Here is a 14735-nt window from a genome sequence, read left to right on the forward strand (position 1 = left end):
CTACCAGACATTTCACCAAACATCACTTCACCCTTTCCTTTCATCTTTGTCTCACACAAGGCCAATACATCCATCCTTCTGCTTCTAAACATACTTCCAATCTCACATCTTTTACTCTCTATCGTACTACATCCACGCACATTCAAACACCCCAAAACTAGAGTGCGGGGAGCAGTCACTCTCCCCCCAGCTCCATCTCTTTGTTGCTGTTTCACAGGATTTTTTTATACAGGAGAGGGGGTTCCCAGCCCCCTCGTCCCGTCCCTTTTAGTCGCCTCTTACGACACGCAGGGATAACGTTGGCACTATTCTAATTGTTTTATGCCCCCGCGGCCACGGGGCAAATTAATATGGAGAGCAAATAACTTTTTAAAAGCATTTTACGTATTAAGAACAAATAGGAATGGTTTAGTGTCTATTAGTACAGTCTATGTATAGACATCTGCTAGAGCTAGGGTGGTAAGCTGAAAACTTGATGAAGAAAAGAATTTGAAGTTGTTGGTTAGTAAAATGTGAAGAAACTCGTTAAATAGATTGTAGAGTACCAATTCAATTGATATCTAAATACAGGAATTCTTATATGCATAGCCTAGTTAGCCATCAATAGCAGGATCAACAGATGGAAAACAGGCCGTTTCCATTTTTCTAACCCTAATGATGTTGGACTGGCAAATTTTCCTCTTTCTGAACTCTCTCTCGCAATGCATCTGGTTTGTATGGTGGTGCATGACAGCTGTATATACTGTACAGTACTTCATAGACATCCTAAAATTAATAAGTCATAGTAACAGAAGGGGAACCTTTTATTTCAGGAATTGCAGTAAAGTACTGTACACGTTGGCATACTCTGTATTTAGTATGAATAATGTGACTTATAATTACTAAATAGTGAATAATTTTTGGAAATGTCTTAGGCTTAGGCTCAATTCTACTACAGTACTGTACAGCTGTAATTTTTTACTACAGTAAATCGATATACAGTGTACAGCAAGATCTGGGATGAAGTGTGTGGAGAGAGGGAAGTGGCGCAAAGTAAGCCCAGTGCAAATGAAAGTGGGCTATTTGAAATAATCGCGCTGGGAAATTTTTATCGTGAATATTTGATCTTTTATGTAATAGGTATTGCAGTTCTCTCTACTGTATCACATACTGGTGAAATCTCAAGATATAAACTCTCTTCAAGCGCGGGCTGACTTTATTACATCAGCACCAATATGTTACAAGACATCAGTTTTCATCCAGTTCGTTTAGAGCCATTATACATTCTATTTCTTTGTGTATTGGTGGTTCATTTTTAATCTTCATACAGTATTTAATTTAAATTATTAAGTCTTCATATTTCTTTAGACATCATTTTTTAATTGTGATTTATTAAAGCATGCGCTGTGAAATGAACTTGACAAAGAATGACATTCGAATTATGCAAAATCATTCTATTTTTCTTGCAAGAAAAGGTACTAACCTAGCCAGGAAAAGCATTTCATTTTTATAATGTAAAATTAAATATATTTAAGAAAATATTTGTCCTATTCATGTACTTTTATTAGATAAAAATCTTCCTAGTTGTAGTGTCAAATTTACGCTACGTAGTGCTCGTAACAGTTGGTAGACACGTGGAGTGATTTGTATTGTTACCCGATATTTCGAGTATGGGAATACTAACATTAACCGAAAGCCCTTTGAAAGGAAATTGTTATTTCCACACTCGTTTTCCTCGGCTTTGCCAGAAATATGTCAACAAACATGCAGAATGAACTCTTACAGCTATTAAAACTTTTAATATATATTTTATTTAAAATGGATACTGTATATTAATAAAAAGAAATTACTAACTTATAATTTTTTACAAGAAAGATTATTTCTTAGGAAATATCTGTCCTATTAGTGCATTACTTCCGACAGACTTGTGACGTCATCATAGTGAAAAAGCGGTTGTAAAGTCGAACAGTCATAAGTCTTAAGTTAGCGACTACCTGTATACCATTTCTATGCCATTCTTTGATAAAAGAGAATAGTGAGTTTGTTACTTATGAGTTTGTAAGAGCACTCATTTGAATGGCTTATCTACATCTGACATACAAGCTAATTTAACTGTTGGAAGACGAGGATTAAAAAAAAACCCAGTTATTCTGTTTCCATGCGAGTTTTATGTCAGACATTACCTATATAAGATGCTTGTCTGTCCAAAGAGGAGGCTTGAATAACAACTTGAGAAGCCACCACCACAGGACCAATGGAAAAAATGTTCAAGGACATGTCTGGTTATCAAGGTTGTCAAGTCACTAAAATGTGAACAAACTAAAGTGCATTCCTGGATATCATCATATTAACAGTACATTACTAAAAAAGTACAAATATAACTGTTTTAATAATAATTTCTAATGATGTTAAACATATTAATGATAAATGTCATTTTAGATAAGAAGTAAATTACATAAAGTTACTTGCTCCCTTATTTGAGTATAACCCCTATCTTTACAGCATGAACAATTAACACTTGAATGCTCTGCTGTTCTTGATACAAAAACTTTTTCAACCTATACTTGGATACAAATTTCACACAACCATAAAAACATGGTCAGAAATCCAGATAGAATATAAAGTAACTATCACATACAACAAACTATTCATAACAACCATGCCCAGAAAACAACATGAAAAATACAACTAAAAATTTTAAATGCGGTAGCAAAAAGACAAAACATTGAGGACATTTTTGAATCACCTGAGAAAAATACTATACTGTATATTGTTCATAATACAGGATTTAAAATCAAAACTATGCATATCATTGAAATAGAACTTATATCATACAATATTGCTAAGTTTTTATATTGATTTTTTCAATGAAAACTAACAATATAATTGCAATGCTAACAGGAAATACATAAAATTAAATATATTACTTGGAATGAGAATACAAAGAAAATACAAGGTGGTTATACAGTAATTTAAATCTCAGAATTTTTTTTATATTGCAATGAACTTTGTCCTATGATGAATGCATTATTTTTTGGGCAATAAAGGAATAATCATATGAATGTAAGGGCAATGCACAGAAACTTAAAATAATATTTGGGGTTTGAATCAACAAAATAGGAAAATCCTATATACTGTATGTAATTTCAGAGCTTAGTAAGCATATACAGTATATATGTTACGGTCATTTTACAAAATGCACGGCCATTATGCAAACCAAATTCATGGTCACTTTGCAAAATTATAGAAATATTCCAACATTTTGCAAAAGGGCCAAGATTTTGGTCCTCTTACAAAATCTTCGGTATCATCGTTGGGAAGGTTACAAGATGTCCAATCAGCAAGTAGTTAAACTAACCTAACCTATTTGCTGACTGGACATTTTGTAACCTTACCAACGATGATACTGATGATTTTGTAAATGGACCAAAATCTTTGCTCTTTTGCAAAATGTCGAGATATTTAGGTCATTTTGCAAAGTGACCACGAATTTGGTCTTTTTGCATAATGGCTGGGCATTTTGTAAAATTACCAATTTTCCAAAATGACTAATTTTTGGGCTCGGCCATGTCGTCCTGATGGAAGCTGCCTTTAGGTAGCTTTCTAAGGGATATTTGCTACAGTAATACTCCCAGAGAAATAAACCGAAGGTTTCCAGGATTCTAACTCCTGGCGTGAGTATCCAGTTAAGGATATCGCTAGGGATCAGGGACATATTTTTTAGATACGACACATAGCAATCTTCACCCCAAAGAGATTTAACTCTTTGATGTAAGGGGGAAGAGTGTGGAAGAGTGGCGAAAGAGAGGGGGTGCCGTTCTACGTACCCGGTGCACCTCCTATCCGTACAACTACCGGCCGCTATTCCTTTACTTGTAGCGTATAAGCTAGGTGCTTTCCCAAAGTTTTCCCGGTGTTTTGTTGCAAGTTTTCAGAATAATCATGCAATCTCCATCCTTTCAAAAGTGGAGTATTAATTCTTTCCTGTGTATAATTATAGGCTCCCTTCTTAGTTAAATTCCAATAATTCAAGTGGTTGGTTGAGCGTTGCCATGACCGGAGGCGGCCATTTTACGACCGCTGTCGCCGATTACCATTACATTTTATTTAGTTAGTAAGGCGACTTTTCCCGGTATTTAGCTATAATATTAGCTAGTTAGGCAAATTATACAAGTGAAGATTGTGCATACAGAAAAATTATTATTCCTCTTCCAATTATGTAACTTTACTTTTTGTATTCGGCGGGAGCCCCGGCCCTACCAACCATGCCGGGAATCCCGGCGGTATCAACATGGCCGTGGTTCCTACCAAAGCTAGGTTAGCCTCGCTCATATATACGTTAGTAAAGTAATTCCCCACGTTTAGCCTCACCCTATCGTTCATTATTAATTCAGGAGGGGACTTATATACTCTGGAATTACGAATAATGTTCGATATATATTCTCTTTTAGAGAATAGAGGCTAAACCCTTCCTCCCTCCCTGAGTACCGCCGCCATTACAGGCGGAAACTACTGTCTTTCCTCATTGCCGTCGAGTAGAACTCCGGCTTTGGGTTAGAAAGTAACTAAACACCGTCTTTCTTCATTACTGTCGAGTAGAACTCTGGCTTTGGGATAGATGGTAATTAATTCAGGGTGCCCTTGTCTTGCCGCCGACGATGTCGCCAGTGAAGGAATCCTGTTTCCTCTGCCACTGACGACATCATCGGCACAGGAAGCCGCGCTTCCCTAGTCTACTGTCGGAGGTAGGCGGCATACCTGCCGCTACCTCTCCTCCAGTGAACTATTAGACTCTTTCCCTTCCCCCTTCTGTCCTTTAGTACAACATTCTTTTGCCAGTATTTTGACAATCATCCTGGCTTGCCAGGTTGTCTGCGTTGCCGGCTAGCACCCTACCGGCGGCACTTAGGGCAGCCACCTCAGTCACATTCCTCCTTATGTCCTTCCTTCACCGGAAGTGAATGTCACAGGGGGAAGATTGAGCCGTCCCCGATGGCTGCCGATGGGAAACCCAACATACTTTTGAGAAGTCTTCAGCTCTCCCTTGGTCTGCCATCCACAATTATTGCCGTCGGATGGATGGAAGCTAGAATCAGAAAGATTCCTACCCCTTCCATTCGAATTAGAATTCTGGCAAGGAGACAGTTGGCATCCTGATAGTCCTCCTACACTTCCAATTGTTGTGCTAAACCATAATAATAGGAAACCACCTTCCATAATGCTTTCTCTCTCTCTCTATCAGTTAGTGCCGCCAGGTACTAACCTAACCCCGGTAGTACATCGGCTGAACTACAGTATATATATATATATATATATATATATTAAAAAAAAAAAAAAAAAAAAAAAAAAAAAAAAAAAAAAAAAAACAGTAGTACAATTATTTTCTAACATACTGTGTTTCCTTTCACAGTCTATTGTTGTGACCACAATATAATGTTGAGGTTGAGTAATCCCTCAACACCCAGATGAATCCTTTGATCATCGGGACCCTAATAAATCACCGATCAGTATTAATATACTACAGGTGGATAAGTTAGTATAAACACTTACTATCCCTAACTCTAAGTACTAGAGTTTCTTCCGACCGTAGTCTCCCTAACAGGGAATCTAAAATATTATTACTGACGGAGGTCTCAGCAATTGCCTGGGAGAGGAAACACAGATATGGGTCTTTCCTATTTCCTTTCCAGCTTACTATCCTAAGCTACCATTTACAATAGTGATTACTATTGCTAGTAAAATGTATGCATTTATATCAATGATATAAAAACCTTATACTCATTGAAACCATTTCTTTTGCAGGAGGAGCCAATGGTGAAGTGCGTGGCTATGTTCTGCAACCACAAGAGTAGGAATTCTTGTGGGCATACGAAGTGCAGGTCTCATGCACCCTGCTGCATCGTATCCGGATCCCTGAAGTATTGGGACCCGAAAGGTTGCTCTAGCTGCTCAACCCTGCTGACCAACAGTTTTGGAGAAGCCATCCCAGTTACTGTGGAGACTAGGGACACAGCAAGGGAAACACTTCGTAAATGGGTAAGAGGGTTCCAAAAGAACTCTCCGGGACCTTACCTACTTAATGAATCTTTAAGGTGCCTTCTGTTCCCCAAGGTGCTAGCAAACGCAGTAGTGCCCCAGGAACAGGTCCAGCCTCCTCTCATACAGCTGAAGATTGATGCGTACATCCATAAGGTTCTAGAAGGCATGGACATCCACCAAGAACGGATGTCAGAAGTGTCCACCGACACAGAACAGGACCTACTGCAAGAAGTCCCTGAGGAAGACGTGGATCTACCATGCACAGAGTAAGAAGGATCCGTTTCGACGGTAACTGAGGACTCTCAGTTCACCGTGACGGCATACCAACCTATGCTGTCAACCTCTTCAAACCCAACTCCTCAACCAACTACACAGGTCGACAAGAGCGAAGCACTCCTCACATTGATCCAGCAGATGTTGGAATTGTTCTGGATGGAACAGAAAGCGATGAAGCAATCCATCCAACAGAACAAGAGACAGATACAGGAAAGGGACCGCCCTGGAACTTCCAGGGGCTCTGTTAAGCCCCTTAGAGTATCAGACCTCCCTCACTGCTCCGAAACCAACCCCTGGAGGTACGTAGAGCACATGCCCATGATGAATGGGAAGCTATTTGTCTCAGAGAAGTTGGGGGCGAAACTGTTTGAAGATCTTGAGTTCTGGCTCAGCTTTTCAGCCTATCCAGACTTACGTGAGACTGCGGGATGAACTTGGGTCCCGTGAGGAAACGGTACCGAAGGAAGTCATTGTCTTGGAAACATGACAAGGCACAAGCCATCCTGGTAAAGTCTTTGAAAGGAGCCGGATACACCAACTCCAAAGTCTCAGCACTGAGCAAGAAGCATCCCACCTTTGTTGCTCCTTCCTCCATCTCTTTCCCCCTTTCGGAGAAAGCTCTTGAATTTGTCATTTAGGCAATCCAAGAGGGCAAACCCTGCCCATATCTAGAGGAATGCAAACCATTCTCTCTAGCAATGCCTACTTGCAAGAAGTTGAAAGACGTCCATCTAACTTTCTCCGTCTCGAAATTGAATCCAAAGATAGCAGGCTAGCAGTTCAATGAGAACCTCCCGAAGTTGCCAGACCATCTTCTGAGGAGAGAACAGGAGACGAAAGAGAGACTAGCGGCCTCCCTTTCTCATCAGAACTGCCTGCAAATGTGCGCAGGCCTACATAATGCCCCAGAAATGTACATTTTCCTCGTTAAGTCTCACATGGGTACCCTTGTGAAGAACTTATATGCTTTCATCAAGTCAAAAAGGACCTGTAGAGAGCACGTGTTTGCCTCGGCAACAGTGAAACATGAACCCAGTTAACTGATTTTATCGTGCATCTGGGGCAAGGACCTTTTCCCACAGGAAGCGGTCCAGAGAAGTCGTAGCCAAAGCAGCCACAGAGAATAGGAACCTTCTTCAAAAGTGGGGCATGATATCAAAGAGGAAATCCTCCTCAGACGGTCCTCAACCTAAGAACAAAAAGGTAAGGAAACCACGTAAACCTGCGTAACTTCCGGCCGTGACCATAGCCACGGTGCCTCAACTGGTAGCACAGCCTCAAACCACCTTCCAGATGGTCCCTCAACAGCTGGTAGCCCAGTTGCCAGCATTTAATCCTGGCTTTGAGAGGCAGTCGACCACCTTTCGTCCTTATAAAGGAAAAGGCCAAAGAAGAGGTTCCACCGGAAACCCCTCACGGGGCAGAGGAGGACACGGTCATGGACACAAGTCCTCAGGACCCCCCAAGCACTGAAGGGTTCCAGGTAGGAGGCAGATTATACCACTTTCGGGATCGCTGGACCTTCGATCCCTGGGCCCACAGCCTAATCACGAGTGGACTCGGGTGGAGATGGAACAGAATTCCACCCCGTTTTCCAGAATTCTTCCAACACTCCACCCCCTTGCTAGAAGAATATACCTCAGAACTCTTGAACAAGAAGGTAATAAGGAAAGCGAAGTCCATCAAATTCCAGGGAAGGCTGTTTTGTGTTCCCAAGAAAGACTCGGACGTACTCAGAGTCATTCTAGACTTGTCTCCACCTAAGTTCATCGAGAACAAGAAGTTCCGGATACTTACTTGGCAACACATAAGGACCCTTCTACCAAAGGGAGCAAACACAGCCTCAATAGACCCAACAGATGCTCACTGGCATCTTCTATTGAGCCACCCTTTCTCCTCCTACCTAGGATTCATGCTACAGAAGTGATTCTTCAGAGGAATGCTCTTCGGACTGAATACAGCCCCAAGGATATTCACGAAACCAGCAGACACAATCATCCAACAGCTAAACTCCGAAGGAGTTCAATTACTAGCATATCTAGAAGATTGACTGGTATGGGCAGCATCCAAGACTACTTGTCAGCAGGCAGTCAACAAGGTGATTCAGTTTCTGGAACACCTGGACTTCAACATCAATCGCAAGAAGTCTCCCCTTCCTCCAGCTCAGAAGTTCCAATGGCTAGGAATCCAATGGGACTTGAAGTCACACCATCTCTCCATTCTATTCAAGAGGAGGAGAGAGATAGAGGGATCTGTCAAGAGACTAATCCGTCACAAGAGAATTTCAGAACCCCAACAGTTAAGAGTATTGGACTCTCTCCAATTTGCGGCAGTGACAGACCCGGTGCTAAGAGCAAGACTAAAAGATGCGCATCAAAAGCTCTAAGAGATCAACCAAGGTTGACCCCGACCCTATTGCGCACGCAGTTAAGGCCATGGTCAACAGCCAAGAGCCTAGCACGAACAATTCCCCTACAACCACCACAACCTTTCATATCAAGGTTTTGGAAGCTCTGGCAGTTTTCTTGACGTTGAAGTAACTATCCCCTCGCAGAACAATCCACATCAGATTGACTCTGAACAACGAAGGGATAGCAAAATGTCTAAATCGACAAGGTGGCCATTCTCACAAGAGAAAAGTGCAAAGGAATTGGTCGCACCAGTTCAACAACAAAGGGATAGCAAAATGTCTGAATCGACAAGGCTCGAGATCATCTCACATAGGACATGTGATATTAGCCACTTTCCACCTGACAAGGAAGGAGGGATGGCACCTATCAGCAGTTCACCTACAAGGGTCCTGCAATGTGACGACGGATGCTCTATACAGGCGAAAGCCCATAGAGACAGAATGGTCCCTATACGCAGACCCATTCTCCTTCACCTCGGAAAAAGTCCTGGAACTGCAGACTGACCGCTTTGCAACGAGCGACAAGAAACTACCTCGTTACGTAGCCCCTTCTACGGACCCTCAAGCAGAAGCGATAGACGCCATGTCCCTTGACTGGAACAGGTGGAATCGCACTTACTTGTTTCCACCAACCAATCTCCTGCTAAGAGTCCTCGATAACCTAAGATCCTTCAGAGGGACAGCAGCAGTAGTGGCCCCCAAAATGGCCCAAAAGCAATTGGTTCCCTCTAGCTCTAGAGTTGAAACTGAAGCAGTTTCCTCTGCCGAACCCAGTTTTATCCCACCTGGTCCAGAAGTCGACTGTCTACGTTCATCCTCGAGAACCAACAAACCTACATCTCATGATTTTCTTGCCCTAGTAGCAAACTTTAAAGTTTGGAATCTCAAAGGATAAAGTTGACTTCATTGAAGAGTATGTCAAATTTGACGAGGAGACAATATGAATCATCTTGGAAGAATTGGGTGTCCTTTGTGAAAACAAGGAAACCAACAGAAATAACGATAGATATCTGGCTCGCTTTCTTCATACACCTACACGAACAAGGCCTGGCTTCCACCACGATTACCATGTGTAAGTCGGCCCTGACTAAACCACTTCTGTACGCTTTTGAGGTGGACCTCGCTAGTGAAATCTTCAATAAGATCCCAAAAGCATGCGCTAGACTCAAGCCGGCAACCCCTCCAAAGCCCATCACGTGGTCTTTGGACAAAGTCTTGCACTATGCTTCGAACCTAAACAATGATGATTATACTCTAAAGGATCTAACACAAAGTCATCTTTCTGTTTGCAATAGCCTCAGGGGCTAGAGTTAGTGAAATAGTGGCCTTATCCAGAGACAAAGGCTATATTCAGTTCCTAGACACAGGAGAACTGAACCTCTTCCTGATCCCGCCTTTCTTGCCAAGAATGAGCTACCCACTAAGAGGTGGAGTCCTTGGAGAATCTGCCCACTGAAGGAAGATGTGTCTATGCCCAGTAGTGTGTCTAAAGGTCTATCTTCGAAGAACTTCAGACTTCAAAGGATGACAACTCTTCAGAGGTGAGACTTCAGGATCAAACCTATCCCTAAGAAAACAGAGCAAAGCTCACCTACTTCATTCGCAGGGTGGATCCTGACAGTACACCCGCAGGTCACGATCCAAGGAAAGTTGCTTCTTCGTTGAATTTCTTTCAACACACGGAGTTTGGAAGACTCCGTTCATACACTGGGTGGAGATCATCCCGGGTCTTTTACAAACACTATGCGAAGCAAGTACATGAAATAAAACATTTTTTGGTGGCGGCGGGTAGTTATAAAACCTGTCATCTAGTGTTGCGATGAACAGTGAACTGCTTTGGGACTTTCCAGTGCATCGGGTGCATGGGTACACTTACCCTCAAGTGCAAATCACAACGATGATTAACACACTGTTCCATATAGGTGCCTATCTCACCAATAACACCAGTGCCGAGTGTGTTTGCGTCACAGGGTTTAGGCATTCCCAAAGTCTGTACAAGTCAGTCAGATTTGGTTTCACATTTCCAATGAGTGGCATTACTCCGATAATGAAATTACATATTTACAAGAGAAAATATGGACCCTGATGTGTTTTCAATGCTGGATCAGATTTTATACCCTATCATAACTACATTTGATAATATAGTTGCAAGGTAAAAATTCTAAACATTTTCGTCTTATTGCTGCTATCTCAGTTGCAGACAAATAAAACATGCTAGAGTTTTAATTAAACCCTAGAAGGGCCCAACCCTAAATCAGGATACAGATTTCCAAGATATGTGAAATGTAATCTTTTAAAGTTTTACGTTCTGTTCCTAAGGAAATTCAAGCCTTGAATCCTTATCATCGATGTTGACACTTTCCCTGCAGGGGGCAGGAAGCACTAAACCAGTTCCAGGTTTAGTGGAAATGACAGTTAATTGGAATTTCATATACAGGTCTAGGAGACCAAATAAGGAATCGATTCAAGGTAGAAGGCGCACACACAAATCCCCACATATAGTACTTTCAAGTTATTTCTCTAGTATGCTTCCATCAGCACGACATGGCCGAGCCCAAAAAACGGATTTTGAGCAAAGCGAAAAATCTATTTTTGGGGGAGTGCCATGTCGTCTTGATGGACCCACCCTTTTGCTGACCCCACCCGAAACTACTCTATCTGTGGCTATTCCTGCTTAAAGACAAGTAAAGGAATGGCGGCCGGTAGTTGTACGGATAGGAGGTCCAATGGGTACCTAGAACGGTACCCCCTCTCTTTCGCCACTCTTCCCCCTTACATCAAAGAGTAAAATCTATTCGGGGTGAAGATTGCTATGTGTCGTATCTAAAAAAATACATCCCTGATCCCTAGTGATATCCTTAACTGGATATTCGCGCCAGGAGTTAGAATCCTGGAAACCTTCGGTTTATCTCTCTGGGAGTATCACTGTAGCAAATAATCCCTTAGAAAGCTACCTAAAGGAAGCTTCCATCAGGACGACATGGCACTCTCACCCAAAAAGAGATTTTTCGCTTTGTTTAAAACCCAATATATACACAAAGTCCTCAACTTACACACTTAATAGGTTCCAAGAAGGTGTTTGTTGTCCTAGGGTAGGCTTCATCTTGCTCACATGCCTATAATTTCCAGCTGCAAAGGTCAACAAATAGTCCCGTTTCATATTGCAAATGCCGTCCTGCTTATTGCATTGAATTATATAATGTGTTATTACAGTATTTCATTATAAGCTTTTGATACAATATCTCAGATTTATGATTTCAATTGGATTTATGTTTACCTCCAAATGTTTGTAAATTGAGGACCTTCTGCATGTAATTGTGAGCAACACAAATACAGTATACAGTATGAATATAGGTACTTTACAAAAGGTATGAAGTCACAGCCTGTAAAATTACCTTGGCACCTTATTTTTCTAATTTCTTAAAGGTAAATTTAAATGTATAGAGGCCAGGTAACCACTGTACGTAACATCACAGAAGTAGCATTTAAAACTATTGTACCTCAGAATACAGAGCATTATTAAGTAATAACAGTAAATTTTTGTCATTTAGTAACATTATTTAGTTGAATAATATACAGTAACAGTTTAAATTGTATAATATACAGTAATATAAAATTTACTGATCATAGTTTGAAATTAAAACATCACAAACTTTTTAACAGCATAAACATAACATTGTTATAAAAATGTTATACATAGGAAAATTATTTTGATATTAAAACATTCACTTTAACTTTAAACAACAGTACACAACCATAATGTCAATACTGAATCATCATAGACCTATTTCAAGGTTTGAAGGATATTGCACCAACACATACAGCATACCCCCTATATTTCAATTTCTTTAGGGCTTTGATGTCAATTTTATTTATTTTTTTAATAAAATTGTTAATGTACAAAAATACAGACATGCAGTATCTATAAAACTCTGTACCTTGGTTTACAAAATAAATTATGTACAGTACAGTATATGAATAATTTCCTTAAGGCACATTTGTCTAAAATTAAAAGTAAAAATGTGATCACTGAAAAATTCTTATTTATGTATTTTCATCACTACCTTTCAGTAACTTTCATAACAGCTGTGAAAAAATTAATTGATCCTATAACTTACTAAAACTGAAATGCTGTTACAACTTGCAGACTTGGTCCCAATTATGTTACTGATCACTGTTAGGAAATATTTTCTCTTGGTCATTTAACTATCATGTTCATCTACTCCTGTGTCCATGAAGTCTAAGAAAGCCTTACGTACGCCAATGGGTAAGACACTGCAAGAATAAAAATTTAGTTATGAACCAAACTAAGTAATTTTAAATGTTCTAAAGATAATTTATATTGATTTTATAGAACAAAGAATTTATTAGTTACTGTACTTCTAAATGATTTATTTTTAATCAACATGAAAAGAAGCCTATCAAAGGAACAATTCTCTTGATATTTATAAAATGATATTTTCATAATAAAATAAATTTTTTAATATACTTACCCGCTGGTTATATAATAGCCTAAGTCCCCGACGCCTCGGCAGAAAATTCAAAATCTCTTGCGCAGCTTAGCGCATATAAGCCAGGTGTACCCCAGCGCCCTCGCGGTACCCCAGGTAGAACTATGCTCAACCAATTCAGATTTTCCATACTCCATGGTCTCTAGAGGGGAGGAGGGTGGATCTAAATCTTATATAACCAGCGGGTAAGTATATTCAAAAATTTATTTTATTATGAAAATATAATTTTTAAATATAAAACTAACCCGCTGGTTATATAATAGCTGATTGACACCCATTGGTGGCGGGTCAGAGACAGCTGCATAATTGGAAATTCACTTAAGAGTTACATAAACAACTTAATTGGTTCTAACCTGATAAGGAAGCCGACAGCAAAGCTCTGCCTCATTTTGTCTGCTATCCTTAGGAGATCCAGTGATCCACTCGGGGTTGATGATCTCTAGGAGCTGTCAAACGGTACAACCACCTATAACATGACAGGACCTCAACTAATACCCTTGTTCCGGGTGCTCTCTAGGAACAAAATGACCACCTGACTAGGTCAAAGATTGCTGAAGATTGCCGACCAATCTTCACGTACAATCATAAAAATATATATAACAGTTCCAAGAGAAGAACAGGGGTACTAGGAATTTAGGGAAAAGTAGTGGAGAATGTTTCACCTACTACTGCACTCGTTGCAAGTGATCCCAAAACATAGACGTCTTCATAGAGACTGGACACGGTAAAAGTAAAGCAAGACGAATACAGGATTACCCCTTCACAAGACTCTATACGCGATGCTTGCAGAGAACAGTATAGTTTAAAAATTACAGAAGTTTCTACAGCTCTAACTTCGTGAGTCTTTACTCTTTCAACGTCTTATGATCTGTCACCCAACCGTGTGGAAGAACCTTTGTAATCAAAGTCTATACAAGATGACAGAATGTTTAAACATGGATAGCACAGGCTTCTTGACCATGCACCTAAGAGTTATGAATAGACTCTTAACTTCTTTGTTCTTGTCCCAATAAAACTTCATCGTTTTAATCGGGCAAAAAACTCTTCTCAGCCCATCACAAACCAAATTCGAAAGAATAGTGATCCCGAAAAATTTAGGCTATGGATGAGAAAGATGTTTATTAATAACCGAGAATCCAGGTTGCAAGGTACCTATGGCTTAACCAATGTGAAGTCCATGTTCTTGCTAAAAGAGTGAACTTCACTGATTCTCAACTATGGTAGACTTACTCAGAAAGTCTCCAAAGTTAGGCCTTAAAAAGAAACCAAGTGTAAAGGGTCGGATCTGTCACTACCGCGAAGCTCCAGAAACGAACCCTGAATTTCAGGCTGGAGCATCTTGCTGATGCCTCCAAGTCCTCTCAAATGATCTGAGATGATCTATAAAGTCTCTATTTGATAGATCCAATCTTCTGCGTCTGAAGACAGATGCCCGCATACTCCTGTACCCTTTGATGGTCGAGGAGGGAAGAAAATGTGTTTTCTTCTAAGGTCTAAGAAAAAATAGGCCACTTGTGTTA

General features: G+C 40.3%; 1 protein-coding gene across 1 annotated transcript in view; it reads right to left on the bottom strand.

Moving 5' to 3' along the window:
* Positions 1 to 11598: 11598 nt before the first annotated feature.
* LOC137657584 (retinol dehydrogenase 10-like) overlaps positions 11599 to 14735 on the bottom strand; it is a 32722-nt gene continuing 29585 nt past the window's right edge. Inside the window, exon 4 of the mRNA XM_068391930.1 lies at positions 11599 to 12979. Coding sequence (XP_068248031.1) covers positions 12907 to 12979 — 73 coding nt within the window. The 3' untranslated portion in view covers positions 11599 to 12906. The remainder of the gene's footprint in view (positions 12980 to 14735) is intronic.

Source organism: Palaemon carinicauda, chromosome 18 (genome assembly GCF_036898095.1).
Source record: "Palaemon carinicauda isolate YSFRI2023 chromosome 18, ASM3689809v2, whole genome shotgun sequence".
Classification (NCBI taxonomy): Eukaryota; Metazoa; Arthropoda; class Malacostraca; order Decapoda; family Palaemonidae; genus Palaemon; species Palaemon carinicauda.